This window comes from Heptranchias perlo, chromosome 13 (genome assembly GCF_035084215.1).
Source record: "Heptranchias perlo isolate sHepPer1 chromosome 13, sHepPer1.hap1, whole genome shotgun sequence".
NCBI classification, from domain to species: domain Eukaryota; kingdom Metazoa; phylum Chordata; class Chondrichthyes; order Hexanchiformes; family Hexanchidae; genus Heptranchias; species Heptranchias perlo.
In genome coordinates this window covers 47,581,429-47,599,208 of record NC_090337.1, presented here as the reverse complement: position 1 = coordinate 47,599,208, position 17,780 = coordinate 47,581,429, and the positions used below count along the sequence as shown (strand labels likewise).

Here is a 17,780-nt window from a genome sequence, read left to right as displayed (position 1 = left end):
GGAGCTGGGACCAATGCCCTTGTGGGGAACTTTGCTAGTGCTGTGGGGGAGGGTTTAAACTAAGTTGGCAGGGGGATGGGCACCAGGATGTAGCACTGGAATGGAGAAACAAGATGCACAAAGGATTGGTAGAGAAAGGTTCGAATAAGAAATAGTACAGTATTAGGTGGGATCAGACCAAGAGAGAGCACAAGAAAGTCTAAGATTGGTTTACACTGCATGTGTGTAAACACATGAAGCGTGGTAAACAAGGTTGGTGAGCTGCAGGTGCAAATAGCCACATGGAAATATGATGTTGTGGCAATAACAGAGACCTGGCTCAAAAAAGGGCAGGATTGGATAATAAATATTCCTGGATACAAGGTGTTCAGAAAGATAGGGAAGGAAAGAAAGGGGGAGTGGTGGCAGTATTGATTAAGAAGAATATTGCAGTGCTGGAGAGAGAGGATGTCCCGGAGAGGTCAAGTACAGAATCTATTTGGTTAGAGTTAAGAAAAAATAGAGGTGCCATTACACTACTGGGTGTATTCTATAGGCCAAAAACTAGTGGGAATGACGTAGAGGAGCAAATTTGCAGGGAAATTACAGAGAGGTGCAAAAGCCATAGAGTAGTGATAATGGGGGACTTCAACTATCCTAATATAGAGAGGAATATTAATAATATAAGGGGCAAAGAGGGGTGGAATTTTTGAAGTGTGTTGAGGACAACTTTCTTGAGCAGCACGTCTCCAGCCCAATGAGGAAGGAGGCATTGCTGGATTTGGTTCTAGGGAGTGAGGCGGGCCAAATGGAGCAAGTGTCAATGGGAGAACATTTAGGGAACAGCGATCATAGTATCATAAGGTTTAGAATAGCTTTGGAAAAGGACATGGACCACTCTAAAGTAAAAATACTCAATTGGTGGGTGGCCAATTTCACTGGGATGCGAACAGATCTGGCCCGGGTAAATTGGAACCAAAGATTGGCAGGCAGAACTGTAATTGAATAATGGGTGTCCTTTAAAGAGGAGATGGTTCAGGTACAGTCTAGGTGCATTCCCACGAGGGAGAGAGGTAGGGCAACTAAAGCCAGAGCTCCCTAGATCACAAAAGAGATAGAGAGTAAGATGAAGCAGAAAAAAGGGGCGTATGACAGATATGAGGTTGATAACACAAGTGAGAACCAGGCTGAATATAGAAAGTTCAGAGGGGAAGTGAAAAAGGAAATAAGAGGGCCAAAGAGAGAGTATGAGAATAGACTAGCGGTCAACATAAAAGGGAATCCAAAAGTCTTCTCTAGGCATGTAAACCATAAACAGGGAGTAAGAGGAGAGGTGGGGCCAATTAGGGACCAAAAAGCAGATCTACTCATGGAGGCAGAGGGCACGGCTGAGGTACTAAATGACTGCTTTGCTTCAGTCTTTACCAAGGAAGAAGATGCTGCCAGAGTCTGAGTAAAGGAAGATGTAGTTGAGATACTGGATGGGATAAAAATTGATAAATAGGAGGTACTAGAAAGGCTAGCTGTACTTAAAGCAGATAAGTCACCCGGTCCAGATGTGATACACCCTAGGTTGCTGAGGGAAGTAAGGATGGAAATTGCGGAGGTACTGGCCATAATTTTCCAAACATCCTTAGATACGGAGGTGGTTCCAGAGGACTGGAGAATTGTAAATGTTACACCCTTGTTCAAAAAAGGGTGTAAGGATAAACCCAGCAACTATAGGCCAGTCAGTTTAACCTCAGTGGTGGGGAAACTTTTAGAAACAATAATCTGGGACAGAATTAGCAGTCACTTGGACAAATGTGGATTGATTTGGGAAAGCCAGCACTGATTTGTTAAAGGCAAATTGTGTTTAACTAACTTTGATTGAGTTTTTTGATGAGGTAACAGAGAGGGTAGATGAGGGCAATGCAGCTGATGTGGTGTACATGGACTTTCAAAAGACGTTTGATAAATAGCCATATAATAGGCTTGTCATCAAGATTGAAGCCCACGGAATAAAAGGGGCAGTAGCAGCATGGATACAGAACTGGCTAAGTAACAGGAAACAGAGAGTAATGGTAAACGGTTGTTTTTCGGACTGGAGGGAGGTGTACAGTGGTGTTCCCCAGGAGTCGGTACTAGGATCACTGCTTTCCTTGATATATATTGATGACTTGGACTTGGATGTACAGAGCACAATTTCAAAATTTGCAGATGATACAACACTTGGAAGGGTAATGAACAGTGAGGAGGATAGTGATAGACTTCAAGAGGATACAGACAGGCTGGTGGCATGGACGGACACGTGGCAGATGAAATTTAATGCAGAAAAATGGTAGGAAGAATGAAGCGAGGCAATATAAACTAAGGGCACAATTCTAAAAGGGGTATAGGAACAGAGAGATCTGGGGGTATACGTACACAAATCGTTGAAGGTGGCAGGGCAGGTTGAGAAAGCAGTTAAAAAAGCATACAGGATCCTGGGCTTTATAAATAGAGTACAAAAGCAAGGAAGTAATGATGAACCTTTATAAAACACTGGTTCGGCCACAGCTGGGCACCGCACTTTAGGAAACATGTGAAGGCCTTAGAGAGGGTGCAGAAGAGATTTACTCGAATGATTCCAGGGATGAGGGACTTTAGTTACATGGATAGACTGGAGAAGCTGAGGTTGTTCTCCTTGGAACAGAGAGGAGATTTGATAGAGGTATTCAAAATCATGAAGGGTTTAGACAGAGTAGATAGAGAGAAACTATTCCCATTGGCAGAAGGGTCAAGAACCAGAGGACATAGATTTAAGGTGATTGGCAAAAGAACCAAAGGAGAAACTGTTTTACACAGCGAGTGGTTACGATCTGGAATGCAGTGCCCGAGGGGGTGGTGGAGGCAGATTCAATCATGGCCTTCAAAAGGGAACTGGATAAGTACTTGAAAGGAAAAAAATTGCAGGACTACAGGATGGGGTGGGGAGTGGGACTCGCTGGATTGCTTTTGCATAGAGCCAGCGCGGACTTGATGGGTCGGATGGCCTCCTTCCGTGCTGTAATCTTTCTATAATTCTATGATTCTAAATGGGTGTGTCTTAGGTGAAACAAATAAACAAGCAAAATAAATGTGCTGCATGGTATTTAGAGAAAAATGCCATCCAGCAAACTACATTCTGTAACCATTAAGTTAATATGTGGTTTGACTAAGTTTGGAATCAAATAACATGGTAGATTCTATATAGAGTGTTATTACCATTTTACTGGCCAAGAACCATATTCACTAAGCATTTATCTTGAAAATAAAACTATCACTTTTATTTTCACTGCTGTCCTATTTTGATCTCTTTGTTTCCTGTTGCTTTTTGTGCAATTTCATTTTTAATTACTAAATTCATCTTCTGCCACTTGCCCTCTACTTTCTCTGTTATAACATCTGAAAATTAAATGAATCCAAATCTAACAAGGGTTCATGAAAGACGCTGATCAGCACAGGGAATTGTAACTTAGCATGCACTGTAATGAGACAATAAAATGGCAGACAAAGGAAACAATGTGCCTCCACATACCTATAAATCTATGGCCTGGATTTTAACTGCATTGGGAAAGCATGCTGGTGAGTTAATTTCCCACCTGCTGGTGGTACAGAATGAGGCCCGGCCGATTTTAATGGCTGGGCCTCATTTAAATTCCGCTGGCCGATTTCATGTCAAGGAATTGGGGGGAAGTCGGCAGGAAGTGGTGGAAAATCATACGTATGGGGTATGAGAATCAGGTACAGGGTCGGGGGTGGAGTCTTTTTTCATTTGTTCATGGGATGTGGGCATCGCTGGCAAGGCCAGCATTTATTGCCCACCCCTAATTGCCCTTGAGAAGGTGGTGGTGAGCCGGTACCTGTTACTTGCTAAAAATAACAGTCTGCTGTCTGCACGGATATGGACGGAAATTAGACATCGGACACATAAAACATAGTTGCAGGTCCCATCCCTTTGTTTACAAACTGTTGAATTATTTTAAAACATTGAATAAAGGTTGCACACTACTAAATCCCAGCTATCTTTGAGAGATTTTGGGCTGCCTGTCAGATTGACAGCCTGTCTTTAAGAGATTTGGGCTCCCCAGCATGGTGGAAAGTGCAGATGTCGTTGTATCCTCGTGGCAACACTGGTGTGGAAGGCTGCATTCAGGTGAGTGTTTAGGCTGGACGAATGCCTCATCCTGCCTGCGAAGGAAGAATGCCTCTGTCAAGGTGTGGGTCCCCTACTGGCGGATCTCAGAATTTGGCAATACTATAACAACATCATGGATGCAGTGCAGAAAGACGTTCAACTACTAAATCCCACATCCTCCAATCTGCATGCCACAAGAAGGCAGCTCACCACCACCTTCCCAAGGGCAATTAGGGATGGGCAATAAATGTTGGCCTTGCCAGTGATGCCCACATCCCATGAATGAATTAAAAAAGAAGCACCTCAACAAACTGCCAGTCCGAGTTGGTACCAGGCCTGCAAGAGTGCGAGTACCAAGGTTCTCTGCTGATGCACTAGTGGCTTTGGTGCAAGAGGTGGACAGAAGAAGGGCTATCCAATATCTGCTGGGGGTGGGGGGAGGGAGGGGGGCAAGAGGCCCTCTAGACATATGCTCAACAGGCAGTGTGAGGCAGCAAGGGACGCAGTCAATGCCAGGCGCATAGCACTGGATGCAGTGCAGAAAGACGTTCAATGTTTTGGCCAATGAGTGGTCAAGGTGAGTGACATTGACTGTCAAGTGACATCTCCTACCAACTGCATCACTAGCCACATCCACTGCTGCATGCACTACACCACCCATCACCCACATACCAACAGACTCTTTCCATCAGTACACAACTCTTCCAATTAGATGCTTCCTCTCACCCTTACACATTACCACCATTGCCGCCCACCAACAACTCACAGGCCACACACTGGCAGCTATTCAACCATGACTGGCACATCACCCAGACACAATTCCCACTTTTTTGCCGGAGAAGGTGGCATACATCAGGAGGCAACAAGTGGCAGTGGCATTTAGCCCCTCAAGCCTGTTCTGTCATTCAGTGAGATCATGGTTGATCTGTGACTTAACTCCATATACCCGCCTTATCCCCATATCCCTTAATACCCTTGGTTCACAGAAATCCATCAATCTCAGATTTAAAATTCACAAGTGAGTTAGCATCAACTGCCGAAGAGTGTTCCAAACTTCTCCCACCCTTTGCATGTAGAAGCATTTCCTAACTTCACTCCTGCATGTCCTGGCTCTAAGTGTTAAGCTATGTCCCCTCGTCCTAGTATTCAAGTCTCGGAAACCTCCAAAAACAGTTACAAATGCATCAGCAGCCAGAAGCAATAATCCAGCCACTAACCTGTAAATCCTGCATGGTCCCTTTAAATAGCGCTGGTGGGGGGTCCTCCAAGCACTCTAAGACACGTTTTAATGGTCACGGTTAAGATGTTGAGTGGAGCATTAAGTGCCAAAATGGTGTGTATCACTTTAAATCAGTATTACACACTGATCAAATGTATATTCTTCCTACTTTACATGATGCTAGCGTTCGTTATTTGCGCATGCGCTAAACCCTTTACCAAGATGGCAACCGTCACACGTCAAGCTAGAAGCGTGTGTATCCAAGACGCCATCTTGGATCTCCGGGAGGCCGCGTAGCTTCGAAACAACGGGTGCTACACAGCCCAATTTAGCGCCCCGTGACTTTAACGGGGAAATGCTGATGCAGGAACACTCCAAAAACTAAGACTGATGTGCAAAAAAAAAATTTGGCACTATGCTACACCCTTAAATAACTGAAAAATGCTGAAGTCCATAAACTTTCATAAGAGTAGGCATTGATTCTGTGGACCGAAACCTGACTGTGGCATGTTGCTAGCACTGCTTTGCTGCCAGTATAGGAAATGTCTGATGCTCCATTTCCTGTTTGTACTTGTGTGTTGGTGGACAAACTCAGAGGTAGAATTGGAAACATTGTGTGGCTATTCGTACTTCTAAAAATCTGTCTGTGACGGTGACCAGTTCAAACTGCCAATATATCCATTTAAAAAAGTAAATGCTTTGAGTAAAGTCTTGTCAATTGAAGTTTTTTGCTAATATGCTGTTACTGGACAGCAAAAAACATGTAGGAGGCAACAAATAATTTCTTGGAGCAGGACTCTGAATTCACTGCCTTGAAGCACTCTTAACAGCTTATAACTTGCTTATCAGAAATTCTGTACATGGTTGGACTATCTTATTGTGCCAGAAAAGTAGATTAGTATGACAATTAAAAATTGAAAAGGGGTCAAATTTGCCGCCTCTGTGCAAAGCCGGCTTTGAGGATTGGCCGCTCATTCTAGAAACTGCCCGATTTCCATTTCCAATTGAAATGAAAGTCGAACAGTTTCTATAATGGGCAGCCGATCCACAATGCCAGTTTTATGCCCAGGCGGCAAGTTGAAAATCTACCCCATAATTTATATCTGCGTGTGTATATATATGTAAATGATCTCTTAATGAAAGATGTTGAAACAATATTGACATGCTGGGGGCGATTTTAAAGATGAGTGAGATTGGTGGGGCCGGGGGAGTGTATGTGGTCGTTGGCTCTCTGCAGAGTGGGGCTGGGGAGATTTTAACTCCCAGGCCTCAGCTACATAAGAGGCAGTCTCTTGCCCGAACCCCATGGGAGGAGCTAAATGGCCAATGGGCGGGAGCGGGATTTCGATTTGCAGGATGCCACCGATTGGATGCTGTAAGGCACTAAGTTAAGTGTTTGGGTTGGTGTTTGTAAAATTTGGAAGAGGAGGGAAGCCCAGGGCAGGAAAGGTTCGAAGTTTCCTCGTGTGGAGCTTGGAGGAGCACTCCTGCATCTCCTGGCTCACAAGGAAACAGAATTTTTTTTTAGATAACTGAACTTGCTGTGCCTCTTCTGGCTCTGGATCCACTTACAGACAGGCTTGGCCTGGGGGGGAAGCCACTAGGGCTTCCTCACAGAAGCATGGGGTTAAGATTGCAGTCAAGCCCCGATGTCATTGGATCTCCATCTGCATATTTGAACAAAGACCCCATTTAAGACTGAGATGAGGAGGAATTTCTTCACTCAGAGGGTTGTGAATCTTTGGAATTCCCTATCCCAGAGCGCTGTGGAGGCTGAGTTGTTGAATATATTCAAGGCTGAGATAGACAGATTTCTGTACTCTAGCGGAATCAAGGGATATGGGGATCGGGCAGGTAAGTGGAGTTGAGGTCGAAGATCAGCCACGATCTTATTGAATGGCGGAGCAGGCTCGAGGGGTCATGTGACCTACTCCTGCTCCTATTTCTTATGTTCTTATGTTAGGTTTGGGCGGATGTCCTCGGTGCCTGCAGTTTAAAATTGCGCTCGTCAGGATCAGGATGGGAGGCCATCAGGTAAGTCTCCTGCTCCATTTTAACTGCTCCCCTGCCATCTTAACCCCTTTCCCACATTGTTCCCACAAGGCTGGCGTAGGGGTTAAAATCTACCCCATAAATACAGCGTTAGAAAGCTTTGAGGACATTTAGCAGTATTCACGCTGATGAAAAATGGGCCACTGGGATTACTTAATGTCCAAGAACCATCCAATTTTTTTACTCAAATGTGTGATGGTGGGGCCCATGTTCTAATTAATGATTGTCATGCGGAGTATGTATATATATACTCCTCTATTCAGATGTGTCATATCTCACTTGTTGTAATTCTTGTTGCTCCTTGCTGGCTGCCACCGGAATAGGGCAAGTGTAAAAAGAACAATTCGTCTCAAACAGCTGTTTGAACCTAGCATTAGAAATGGCTCTTTTCAATCTCAGTTTTTTGCTTGCAGGTGTCGTTCAGCATCTCCTGAATGGAGACCATTTGCATGACACGTACATTAAGAAACACAAGCTGCTGCCTGACAACTGGGCAGTGAAACAAATTTACGTGGAATCAACAGGAAAAAGCCGAACACTGCAGAGTGGGCTAGCTTTGCTGTACAGTTTACTACCAAAATTTGATTGGGGGAAAATACACATCCGACACCAGTGGAGCACCATTTTCTGCTCTAACAACTGTGACTGCCCAATGCGTAATCACTATCTGGAGGAGGAGCAGCGACGCCAGTACAACTTGCGGGTTAAGAACAGCCTGTTGGAACAGACTTACATAGACATGGCAGAAATCGTGGGGATTCCCACAAGGCAATTGAGAGCAGCTAATCCCATTGATTCCCTGCTGTGCCATTTCTGTCACAATGTCTCATTTCCTTGCACAGAACATGGTTGCATTAACTTGAAGCACTTTAAAGTCATCAAGGCACATCAGCTGGAGGATGAGCAAGACAGGCAGAGGAAGAGACTGTACCATAAATATGCACTACTTGCAAGCCATCCGATTTTAAATCAGACTGTCACTCGCATGCAACGAATCACTCAAGGAAGAAAGGACGAGGTATTTGCTCTTTACTCTGCCCATGATGTCACAGTGGCCCCCCTGCTCAGTGCTTTGGGCATTACTCACGCCAGTTTCCCTCGATTTGGTACCCGAATAATATTTGAAATTTGGCAAAATGGAAAGGACAAAAAAAAGAATTTTGTTCGTATTCTTTATAACGGTGATGATGTCACTTCACAAACCTCCTTCTGCTATGGGCACAAAATGCATTCCAAACAGCTCCTCTGTCCTTTTGAAAATTTTGTGAATTTTGTAAGAAAGGACATGTTTGCAGTTTTTAACAGCACAAATTATTATGACGCATGCCATAGAAGGGTGTTGTGAATATTTCAGCTGATGGAGCCTCAATGTAATTCTGTGTATTGTGTGTTTTAAATAGTACTGATTTGAACACCTGCTGTTATATTTTGATGACAACATTCTTTTCCCAACAGCAGAGTCGTTTTATTTCCAATGACAATAAAGAAACATGTGGATTGTATGAATTTCATTCTGCCTTTATGCGATATCATAGAATCATAGAAGTTACAACATGGAAACAGGCCCTTCGGCCCAACATGTCCATGTCGCCCAGTTTATACCACTAAGCTAGTCCCAATTGCCTGCACTTGGCCCATATCCCTCGATACCCATCTTCCCCATGTAACTGTCCAAATGCTTTTTAAAAGACAAAATTGTACCCGCCTCTACTACTGCCTCTGGCAGCTCGTTCCAGACACTCACCACCCTTTGAGTGAAAAAATTGCCCCTCTGGATCCTTTTGTATCTCTCCCCTCTCACCTTAAATCTGTGCCCCCTCGTTATAGACTCCCCTACCTTTGGGAAAAGATTTTGACTATCGACCTTATCTATGCCCCTCATTATTTTATAGACTTCTATAAGATCACCCCTTAACCTCCTACTCTCCAGGGAATAAAGTCCCAGTCTGTCTAACCTCTCCCTGTAAGTCAAACCATCAAGTCCCGGTAGCATCCTAGTAAATCTTTTCTGCACTCTTTCTAGTTTAATAATATCCTTTCTATAATAGGGTGACCAGAACTGTACACAGTACTTCAAGTGTGGCCTCACCAATGCCCTGTACAACTTCAACAAGACATCCCAACTCCTGCATTCAATGTTCTGACCAATGAAACCAAGCATGCTGAATGCCTTCTTCACCACCCTATCCACCTGTGACTCCACTTTCAAGGAGCTATGAATCTGTACTCCTAGATCTCTTTGTTCTATAACTCTCCCCAACGCCCTACCATTAACGGAGTAGGTCCTGGCCCGATTCGATCTACCAAAATGCATCACCTCACATTTATCTAAATTAAACTCCATCTGCCATTCATCGGCCCACTGGCCCAATTTATCAAGATCCCGTTGCAATCCTAGATAACCTTCTTCACTGTCCACAATGCCACCAATCTTGGTGTCATCTGCAAACTTACTAACCATGCCTCCTAAATTCTCATCCAAATCATTAATATAAATAACAAATAACAGCGGACCCAGCACCGATCCCTGAGGCACACCGCTGGACACAGGCATCCAGTTTGAAAAACAACCCTCGACAACCACCCTCTGTCTTCTGTCGTCAAGCCAATTTTGTATCCAATTGGCTACCTCACCTTGGATCCCATGAGATTTAACCTTATGTAACAACCTACCATGTGGTACCTTGTCAAATGCTTTGCTGAAGTCCATGTAGACCACGTCTACTGCACAGCCCTCATCTATCTTCTTGGTTACCCCTTCAAAAAACTCAATCAAATTCGTGAGACATGATTTTCCTCTCACAAAACCATGCTGACTGTTCCTAATTAGTCCCTGCCTCTCCAAATGCCTGTAGATTCTGTCCCTCAGAATACCCTCTAACAACTTACCCACTACAGATGTCAGGCTCACTGGTCTGTAGTTCCCAGGCTTTTCCCTACCGCCCTTCTTAAACAAAGGCACAACATTTGCTACCCTCCAATCTTCAGGCACCTCACCTGTAGCGGTGGATGATTCAAATATCTCTGCTAGGGGACCCGCAATTTCCTCCCTTACCTCCCATAACGTCCTGGGATACATTTCATCAGGTCCCGGAGATTTATCTACCTTGATGCGCGTTAAGACTTCCAGCACTTCCCTCTCTGTAATATGTACACTCCTCAAGACATCACTATTTATTTCCCCAAGTTCCTTAACATCCATGCCTTTCTCAACCGTAAATACCGATGTGAAATATTCATTCAGGACTTGATTTTTAATCCAGATCCTCCCATGTTTTATATTATCAGGTTCCATTAAAACTGAACAAGACATGGTAACTTAAAGCAGTTAAATACTGATGGATCAGAAGAGCTCCGATAAAAGGTCATCGACCTGAAACATTAACTCTGTTTCTCCACAGATGCTCCCTGACCTGCTGAGTGTCTCCAGCATTTTCTGTTTTTATTTCAGATTTCCAGCATCAGCAGTATTTTGCTTTTAAATACTGATGAGAATTGAATCCTTTTGTGGAGGAGGGAAGGGTTGCTTTCAGCTAGTAATGACCCTCCTCAACCATACCGAAGAGATGTGGTTAAAAGATGTCAGGCCTTCCTTCCTTTGAATTAAAAAGACCAGATTCAAACTTTAAAGCTTTATAAGCTACAAGTTACTGATAACTCTGGAATTTCTGAAGAAATTAATCTTGTATTTTGTGCTCCAGATTGTAATGAAGTCTCTATCATATTTTTCATCTCCCAACTCCCTGTATCATCACACCCTGCTGCCCCGTGTTATCACTCACTCTGCCAAAATAATAGTCCGGCTTATTGTTAATGGAAAAAAATCTCTGCAGAAAGTTAGAAAAATAGGACTCTACTTTAACTTTAAGCATTTCTTGTGGATGTGTAGAAAAGGCATTTCTTGTACTTGTGTTTCTGAAAATATTATATTGTGCACATTCTTGCATTGAAAGGTGCAGACTCTTCTGTACACTTGGGTTTTCATCACAGATGCACTCTGTTGCATTTTGATGTCATGACCTAGAAATTAGTTGACGCCGTGCCCATTTTTCAAGTGCAAGAATGGGCGTCTAAGCGTCCAATATGTCGGGCAGCCACACGCACACATTCCACACTGGAATATGCTTTCTTTTATATGATGCATATTAGTAAACTGCAAATTATTTTCTTGTAAACTTGCAGTAATGATGCCACAAACCAGTTTAGTATCCCTCCATGAATGGCACTTCTCCAGAGCTTTCTGGGACTGAGATCGATGGATATTTGGACATTAAGTGAATCAAGTGATATGGAGATAGGGAGGGAAAGTAGAGTTGAGGTAGGCTATCAGCCGTGATCTTATTGAAAGACGGAGCAGGCTCTGGGGGCCGTATGGCCTACTCCTGCTTTTTTTTTCTTCGTTCATGGGATGTGGGCGTCGTTGGCAAGGCCAGCATTTATTGCCCATCCCTAATTGCCCTTGAGAAGGTGGTGGTGAGCCGCCTTCTTGAACCGCTGCAGTCCGTGTGGTGAAGGTTCTCCCACAGTGCTGTTAGGAAGGGAGTTCCAGGATTTTGACCCAGCGACGATGAAGGAACGGCGATATATTTCCAAGTCGGGATGGTGTGTGACTTGGAGGGGAGCGCGCAGGTGGTGTTGTTCCTATGTGCCTGCTGCTCTTGTCCTTCTAGGTGGTAGAGGTCGCGGGTTTGGGAGCTGCTGTTGAGGAAGCCTTGGCGAGTTGCTGCAGTGCATCCTGTGGATGGCTCCTGTTTCATATGTTCTGTCACTTGTCTAAAAATAAAGACCCCTCCTTCAAAAAGTATGGCACTAAATAAATGGCCACAGCTTGTGGTAGTTCTCCTTTTGTCACTATTAACAAAGAAAAGGGGAAGTGACCCCCTGATCACTGTGTAAATGCATTGATGAAGATTTCCTGTGTTTGGTATTTCTAGAAGAATGGATGCAAGGATATGGATACGTTTACCATTTCACTAGAAATACTGAGCAGCAGAAATCTTCAATAAAGCAGTTACAATGTCGCTGCACAAAACGACCAGAGGAATTCTTATGGAGCATTATGTTCCAATCAACTCATCTGAACAATAATATACTATTTTGGCTTTGTGAAGCATCTACATGGATAGAGTACAAAAAGTAAAAAAGTAATATCATGTCAGACTGGCGTAAAAAGGACACCAAGTTATTCAAAAATTTAATAAAATCCACAGCACAATATTCTTTACGTATACTAGCATAGTAAGCAAAATAAACACAAAGGCCTTGATTTTCATGGGGGGGTGGGGGTGCGAGAAGGGTGTGGGGGAGCCCAGTAGCAGGCGACGAACCTGGCAAAGCTCGGGGCATGGAGACCCGGCCAATCTTAACGGGCAGGACCTCATTTAAATAAATCTATGCAGTGTCCCGCCCAGTAACCGGTCAGATTGACTACCTGGCCGACGGGTGGGAATGTGCATCTGGCGGCAGGAGACCGCAGCTGGGGACCCATGTAAACAGGCGAGCAAGGCTGCAACCCAATTATAAGGTCCTAATGCCCATATACTCAACAATAAATGGGTGGGCTCCCATTGAGAATTATCCGCTCTGAGTTTAACAGAGACATCAGTCGAGCAAGGTATGACTCAAGGTGCCTCAGTGATCATGTCATTTAGCATTTTGGTTTAGCTTCCATGTTGGCCAACTCAATTCTCCTTTTACTTTGGTTCCAGAATAATTCAGGTGGCTAATTTCAAATAATTTAGCTTTCTGCTGACGCAAACTTAGACTTTCAAAATTTAAACAATTGAGACAATTGGAATAGAATTAGACTTCATGACAGCTGAATCTCAAATGACGTTACGCTTAAATTGTTTCTTCCTACCTCGGTAGATTGAACTCTTTTACATATAACGCACAAGTCATCTGGAATAATTTTCAAGAGTCCCTAACTAAGTCGGCCTAGTTCATAAGAACAAAATTACAGATCTAAAAAAATCCAAAACGCTACAAAGGTTACACTCCAATCAGTTGTATATGTGGAAATACTTTCCTCTGAAATATGAGGGAAAGATTGAATTGTGAGATTCCAGTGATTTAGTTAAGAAATCTCTTCTACTTGCAACTTGAATGAGTATCTATTTTTTGGAATAGTTTGATCCTGTTAACCACAACTATGCTCTTGACCATACCACATGGACTGCCCTTCCCCAGATGAATCTACTGTCAGCTACAATGACTTGTGAGTAGCCATACATGGTGTCCAATTGAACACACAAGTTCAGGCTTCTTTTCTGTATTGGCATTGCTCAGGATTAAGAGGCAATTACTGCCAGTAGAGTGACAAGACCATGATTTGGGCGACTGCTCTTCACAATGAATGACTGCTGGCATGTCTGCTAAAGGGCATGAAGTGATACTTATTTTTCTTGTATTCATATGCAAAAAGCTTCCCCCTTCACCCACATTCTTGGAGAAATGGCAACAGTTGCTGTAGGTTTTGAAATGTGGAGATAACAAATAATGATCAAATAACACACTTGAATAGTTGGCTAGAAGTTGAATTCACATACCAGACCCATTCATCCAATTGAAAGTTTAGTGATTTATTTTTCCCACTCTTGCCTGCTGGGATATATTTTCCCTCACACTGTGCCTTTCTCTGCTTATTTGTGCTTACCAGATAAAGTTCAGCTTGTGGCAATGGGAAAGTCAGAGGACATCCTTCTTTTATTATTGTTATCTTTACTGGCAAATATTTCATCCCTGTCAGGGCTTTCTTGTTTTGTTTTGTTTTTACTAGTTACAGTGATGCAATACATTGCAGTCATGAATAATGAAAAAAAGGCCTGGAAAATTATACATTTAAATGTAATTTTTGAATCCGGGGTTTCTGTGGCTTTTCCGTCAAAGTTATGGTGGACAGTGGCGTTCCCAGTAGTTGTTTATGGAGCTGAGACTAAATGTTCCCTGCTCGCCGCTGTGATCGTCAGCAGCTCACCCTCACAATACATGACTGCTTGATACATGCGATGAAGGCAGAGATCAGAAGAAATGTTCTCAGAGTATGATCTGCTGAAGAAGGAATTAGATAAACACTTGAAGCAGAAAAATAATAAAGAATATGGGAAAAAAGCAAGGCAATGAGATTGGAGTAGAAGACTGAGCACGAGCACAGGCATGATGAGCTGAATTGCCTCATTCTATTGTCTCTTTTCTATGATTCTATGTCACTAAATAGTCTGCTCTTGCATATGCTAATGAATGGCCTAACACCAGTTTAGGACCCCTAAGGGAAATTGGGCTGCCCTGTGTGGAGCAGGCACCAGGCCTCGGGTTTTCCAGTTGTGGATGTGGCTTAGCAAGTAGCCGCTACCAAAAAGGTAAGTAAAAAATAAATGTTTTAAGTTTAATGTGAAGCTAGGAGGAGGGGGAGTGCTGACCCAGCAAATTTTGTTGGTTCAGATCTGCAGAGCATTGGTGAGCACAACACCAGATGTATCGGTACAAATCCAGTGCAACTTGCCATGTGGACCTTTGAGCCTGGGGTGTGCAAGATTTACTGATTTAAATGGTCCAAGGGAACTGGATTAAGATTTACCTAGAGTGTTTCAGTTGCATTCATGCTAATTCAAGTTCTTCACATCATTTTCTTCAAGGTATTTTTTCCATTTAAGTTATTCCCACTCAGTATTTAAAGAAAAAAAAATGAGAAGGAAAATGATTTAATGAGCAAGGGGATCATGAAGTTGATCCGAATACCTTTAAACTGGTTCAATTTTAACCTGACGTTGTGAGCTCTCATGATTGTTTAGTGAGTACGTTTACTTAATGGTGTAGTGCTCAGTCACATAGACCAGCAAGAACTCAGGTTTGATCCCTCATCTCTACCGAATCGGCTGATCTTAATTAAAGGAGCAATAGACGTGCTACAATATAACAGAGAAGGGATTAGGTCAGATTCTTTGGGTTTGTTCAACAATTTAAATAATATTTAGCAAGTCCCATGATATGCTAAGGAATGATAGGACTTTTAAGACACAGCAGTGCAAACCCATATGATTTGGCACACCAGCTGTCAATCAAAAATATTGACCTAGAAAGGAAGTAGGTGGGACTTCTAGGGTCAGAGGTAAACATTGTAGGATGTTACAATGACACCTGTTTTGAATTTTAAGCTTAGAAGTGTGTTGGCTGGAGAACAAAATGAGCCACAGGGGAGAAATTACAGCTTTAGAACAATCAACGCACAGAGGAAGAAAGTCTATAGAGGAGATCAGATCAGAGCTACAGTTGAAGTACTGTGAGTATGAAATTAAACAAAAGGGGATAGAGGGAAGGAAGCTGAGGAGTTACTGAAAATAAAGTCTGAGGCAAAGGGGAGAATGAATGTAGTAAAACTTTCATAAAGGGGAGTTTAACAGAAATTATTGGTAACTCAAAATGTTTTAAGATTCACCCAGAACCTCAATGGCAAATATTGTAATTTAGTGATAAGGGTGTTAGGTCACTGATGTAGAAATTGTCAGTCAAATTTGAAGGCTATTTAGTACTAAATCATAGCAATTCTTAAAGGTCCCTATGCTCACATAAATAACAGTGAGATCGAAATCAATGCTCGTGCATAGCCTTCATCAGCTGGAATGGATTTGAGGGAAAGCTATTTACAATTAAGGAACAACGCCATCAGTCAAAGTTCTCCTCAACTGTGTATTTCCTTAACCAATCAGACTGAAGGATTGAGAAATAAACAGCGCAAGGACTGAGAAGAAAGTGTAAATTAGAGTGGGTGAATTCAATGTCAAATCAGATGCTGAAAGAGAAATAAAGAGAGGGAAAGAAAGATTGGATTGTGAGAGAAAAAAGAGATGGAAAGTAAAAGTTTAAAATTTCACATTTTTAAAATCTCCAACAACAATTAATACCTGAAGGAATGAAACTCCAAACTTGTAATCGTTAATTTTCAGTGCCAGTGAAGTTGATTGGCAATAATTAACATTTATCACATTGTTAAAAGGGTTACTTACACTTTAAATGACGAGGCTTAATTTTCTGTGGTGAGTTGACTTTGTATCTACTGGGCAAATACAAAAACTTCACATCATTCAATGCATTTCAATGGTGAGGCAGGCAACGAGATGCTATTTTCGTGAAGCTAACGGCGGAGTGACACAATTCAGCAACTTCTGGATATCCACGTTTAATCCCGTATCTGCCCCTCGCCTGAAGTTGCTGTACCATTTGCGCATAAATAATGGTGAGCGCCATTAGTCTCACTGCTTTTTTGACAAATTCTGGCCAAATATGTTTTTGCCTCCACATCAGTAGATTTCTTCCTGCTGCAGCGGTGTGAATTTTTCAGTTTTCCACACCAGCCTTTCTGAGGGAATAAATTATCCTGAATCATTAGCAGTTTTGTGTTGTGGGCTTGTGTCCATAGAAACTGCAGGAGACTGTCAAAATTTATTTCACACGGGACTCTTTGAGCTGGGCGACAGAGGCCCCGATTTTAACCCTACCCACCTGGGCAGGTGAGCAATTATCATTGCGGGATTCCATTTACTGCTCCGTTCCGATGTGAACTCCCCGATCACGAGCTTAACGCTGCCTCTGACTCAGGTTGGATATGCACCTGATGAATATATTCAAATCAGGGTCCCATGATGTCACTGGGACTCTGCTTCTATTTTAACTTAGCTCAGTAAAACCTTATGGGTTTGACCTCAGAAAACTGACTGACATGGCTGGAAGAACTATTTAAAGGGGCACTCACCTGCAATCATTTGGATTATTAAGACCTCTGTGCTTTCCTGATTACTGGATCACCAAGGCATTTCAGTGCCTGACGATTACTTCTTTTTGATTTGTTTGTGTCACTCACCCCGATCAAGCATTTTGAACTCATCTGATGCCATTTTTGCATCTCTATTCTGGATAGAGGAAGAACAGCATCAGCCCCGGGAACCAGGATGAGCAGCAGCTGGGCCTGTAAGAGCACAGCAGATGAGGAAGGCCCGTTCCTAGAAGGTCTTTACCCAGCTCACGGGGTCTATAGGCCGAGAGACACTTTCCTGGATATCTCAGTGCGCTTCTCAAGCCAGGCTGTACAGATCTGTGTAGCCTCATGCAGCAGGACCTGCTGCCTACTGGACCGGGGCCATGCTTTTCTGGTGGCTGTGCAAGTCACCACTGCCCTGAAATTTTTAGCCTCAGGCTGTTACAGGAGACAGCACCCACATCTGCCAGTCTGCAGTGCGCAGCTGTATTAAGCAGATCACCAATGCCCTCTTAACTAGAGCCAATCAATACATTACCTTCCCAATAGATACCAACAGCCAGAAAGAGAGCACTCTGGGATTTGCAGCAGTGGCTGGCATCCTTCATGTACAGGGCATCATTGTGTAGCTATTCGGGCAC

At 43.1% G+C, this 17,780-nt stretch overlaps 1 protein-coding gene across 9 annotated transcripts in view; it reads left to right on the top strand.

Annotated features, from left to right (window-relative positions):
• pxylp1 (2-phosphoxylose phosphatase 1) overlaps positions 1–8,899 on the top strand; it is a 200,469-nt gene extending 191,570 nt beyond the window's left edge. For all 9 annotated transcript variants that reach the window (XM_067995428.1, XM_067995425.1, XM_067995427.1 and 6 more), the window contains one exon: positions 7,802–8,899. In XM_067995428.1, the coding sequence (XP_067851529.1) occupies positions 7,802–8,733 (932 nt within the window). In that variant the 3' untranslated portion in view covers positions 8,734–8,899. The remainder of the gene's footprint in view (positions 1–7,801) is intronic.
• Positions 8,900–17,780: the final 8,881 nt, after the last annotated feature.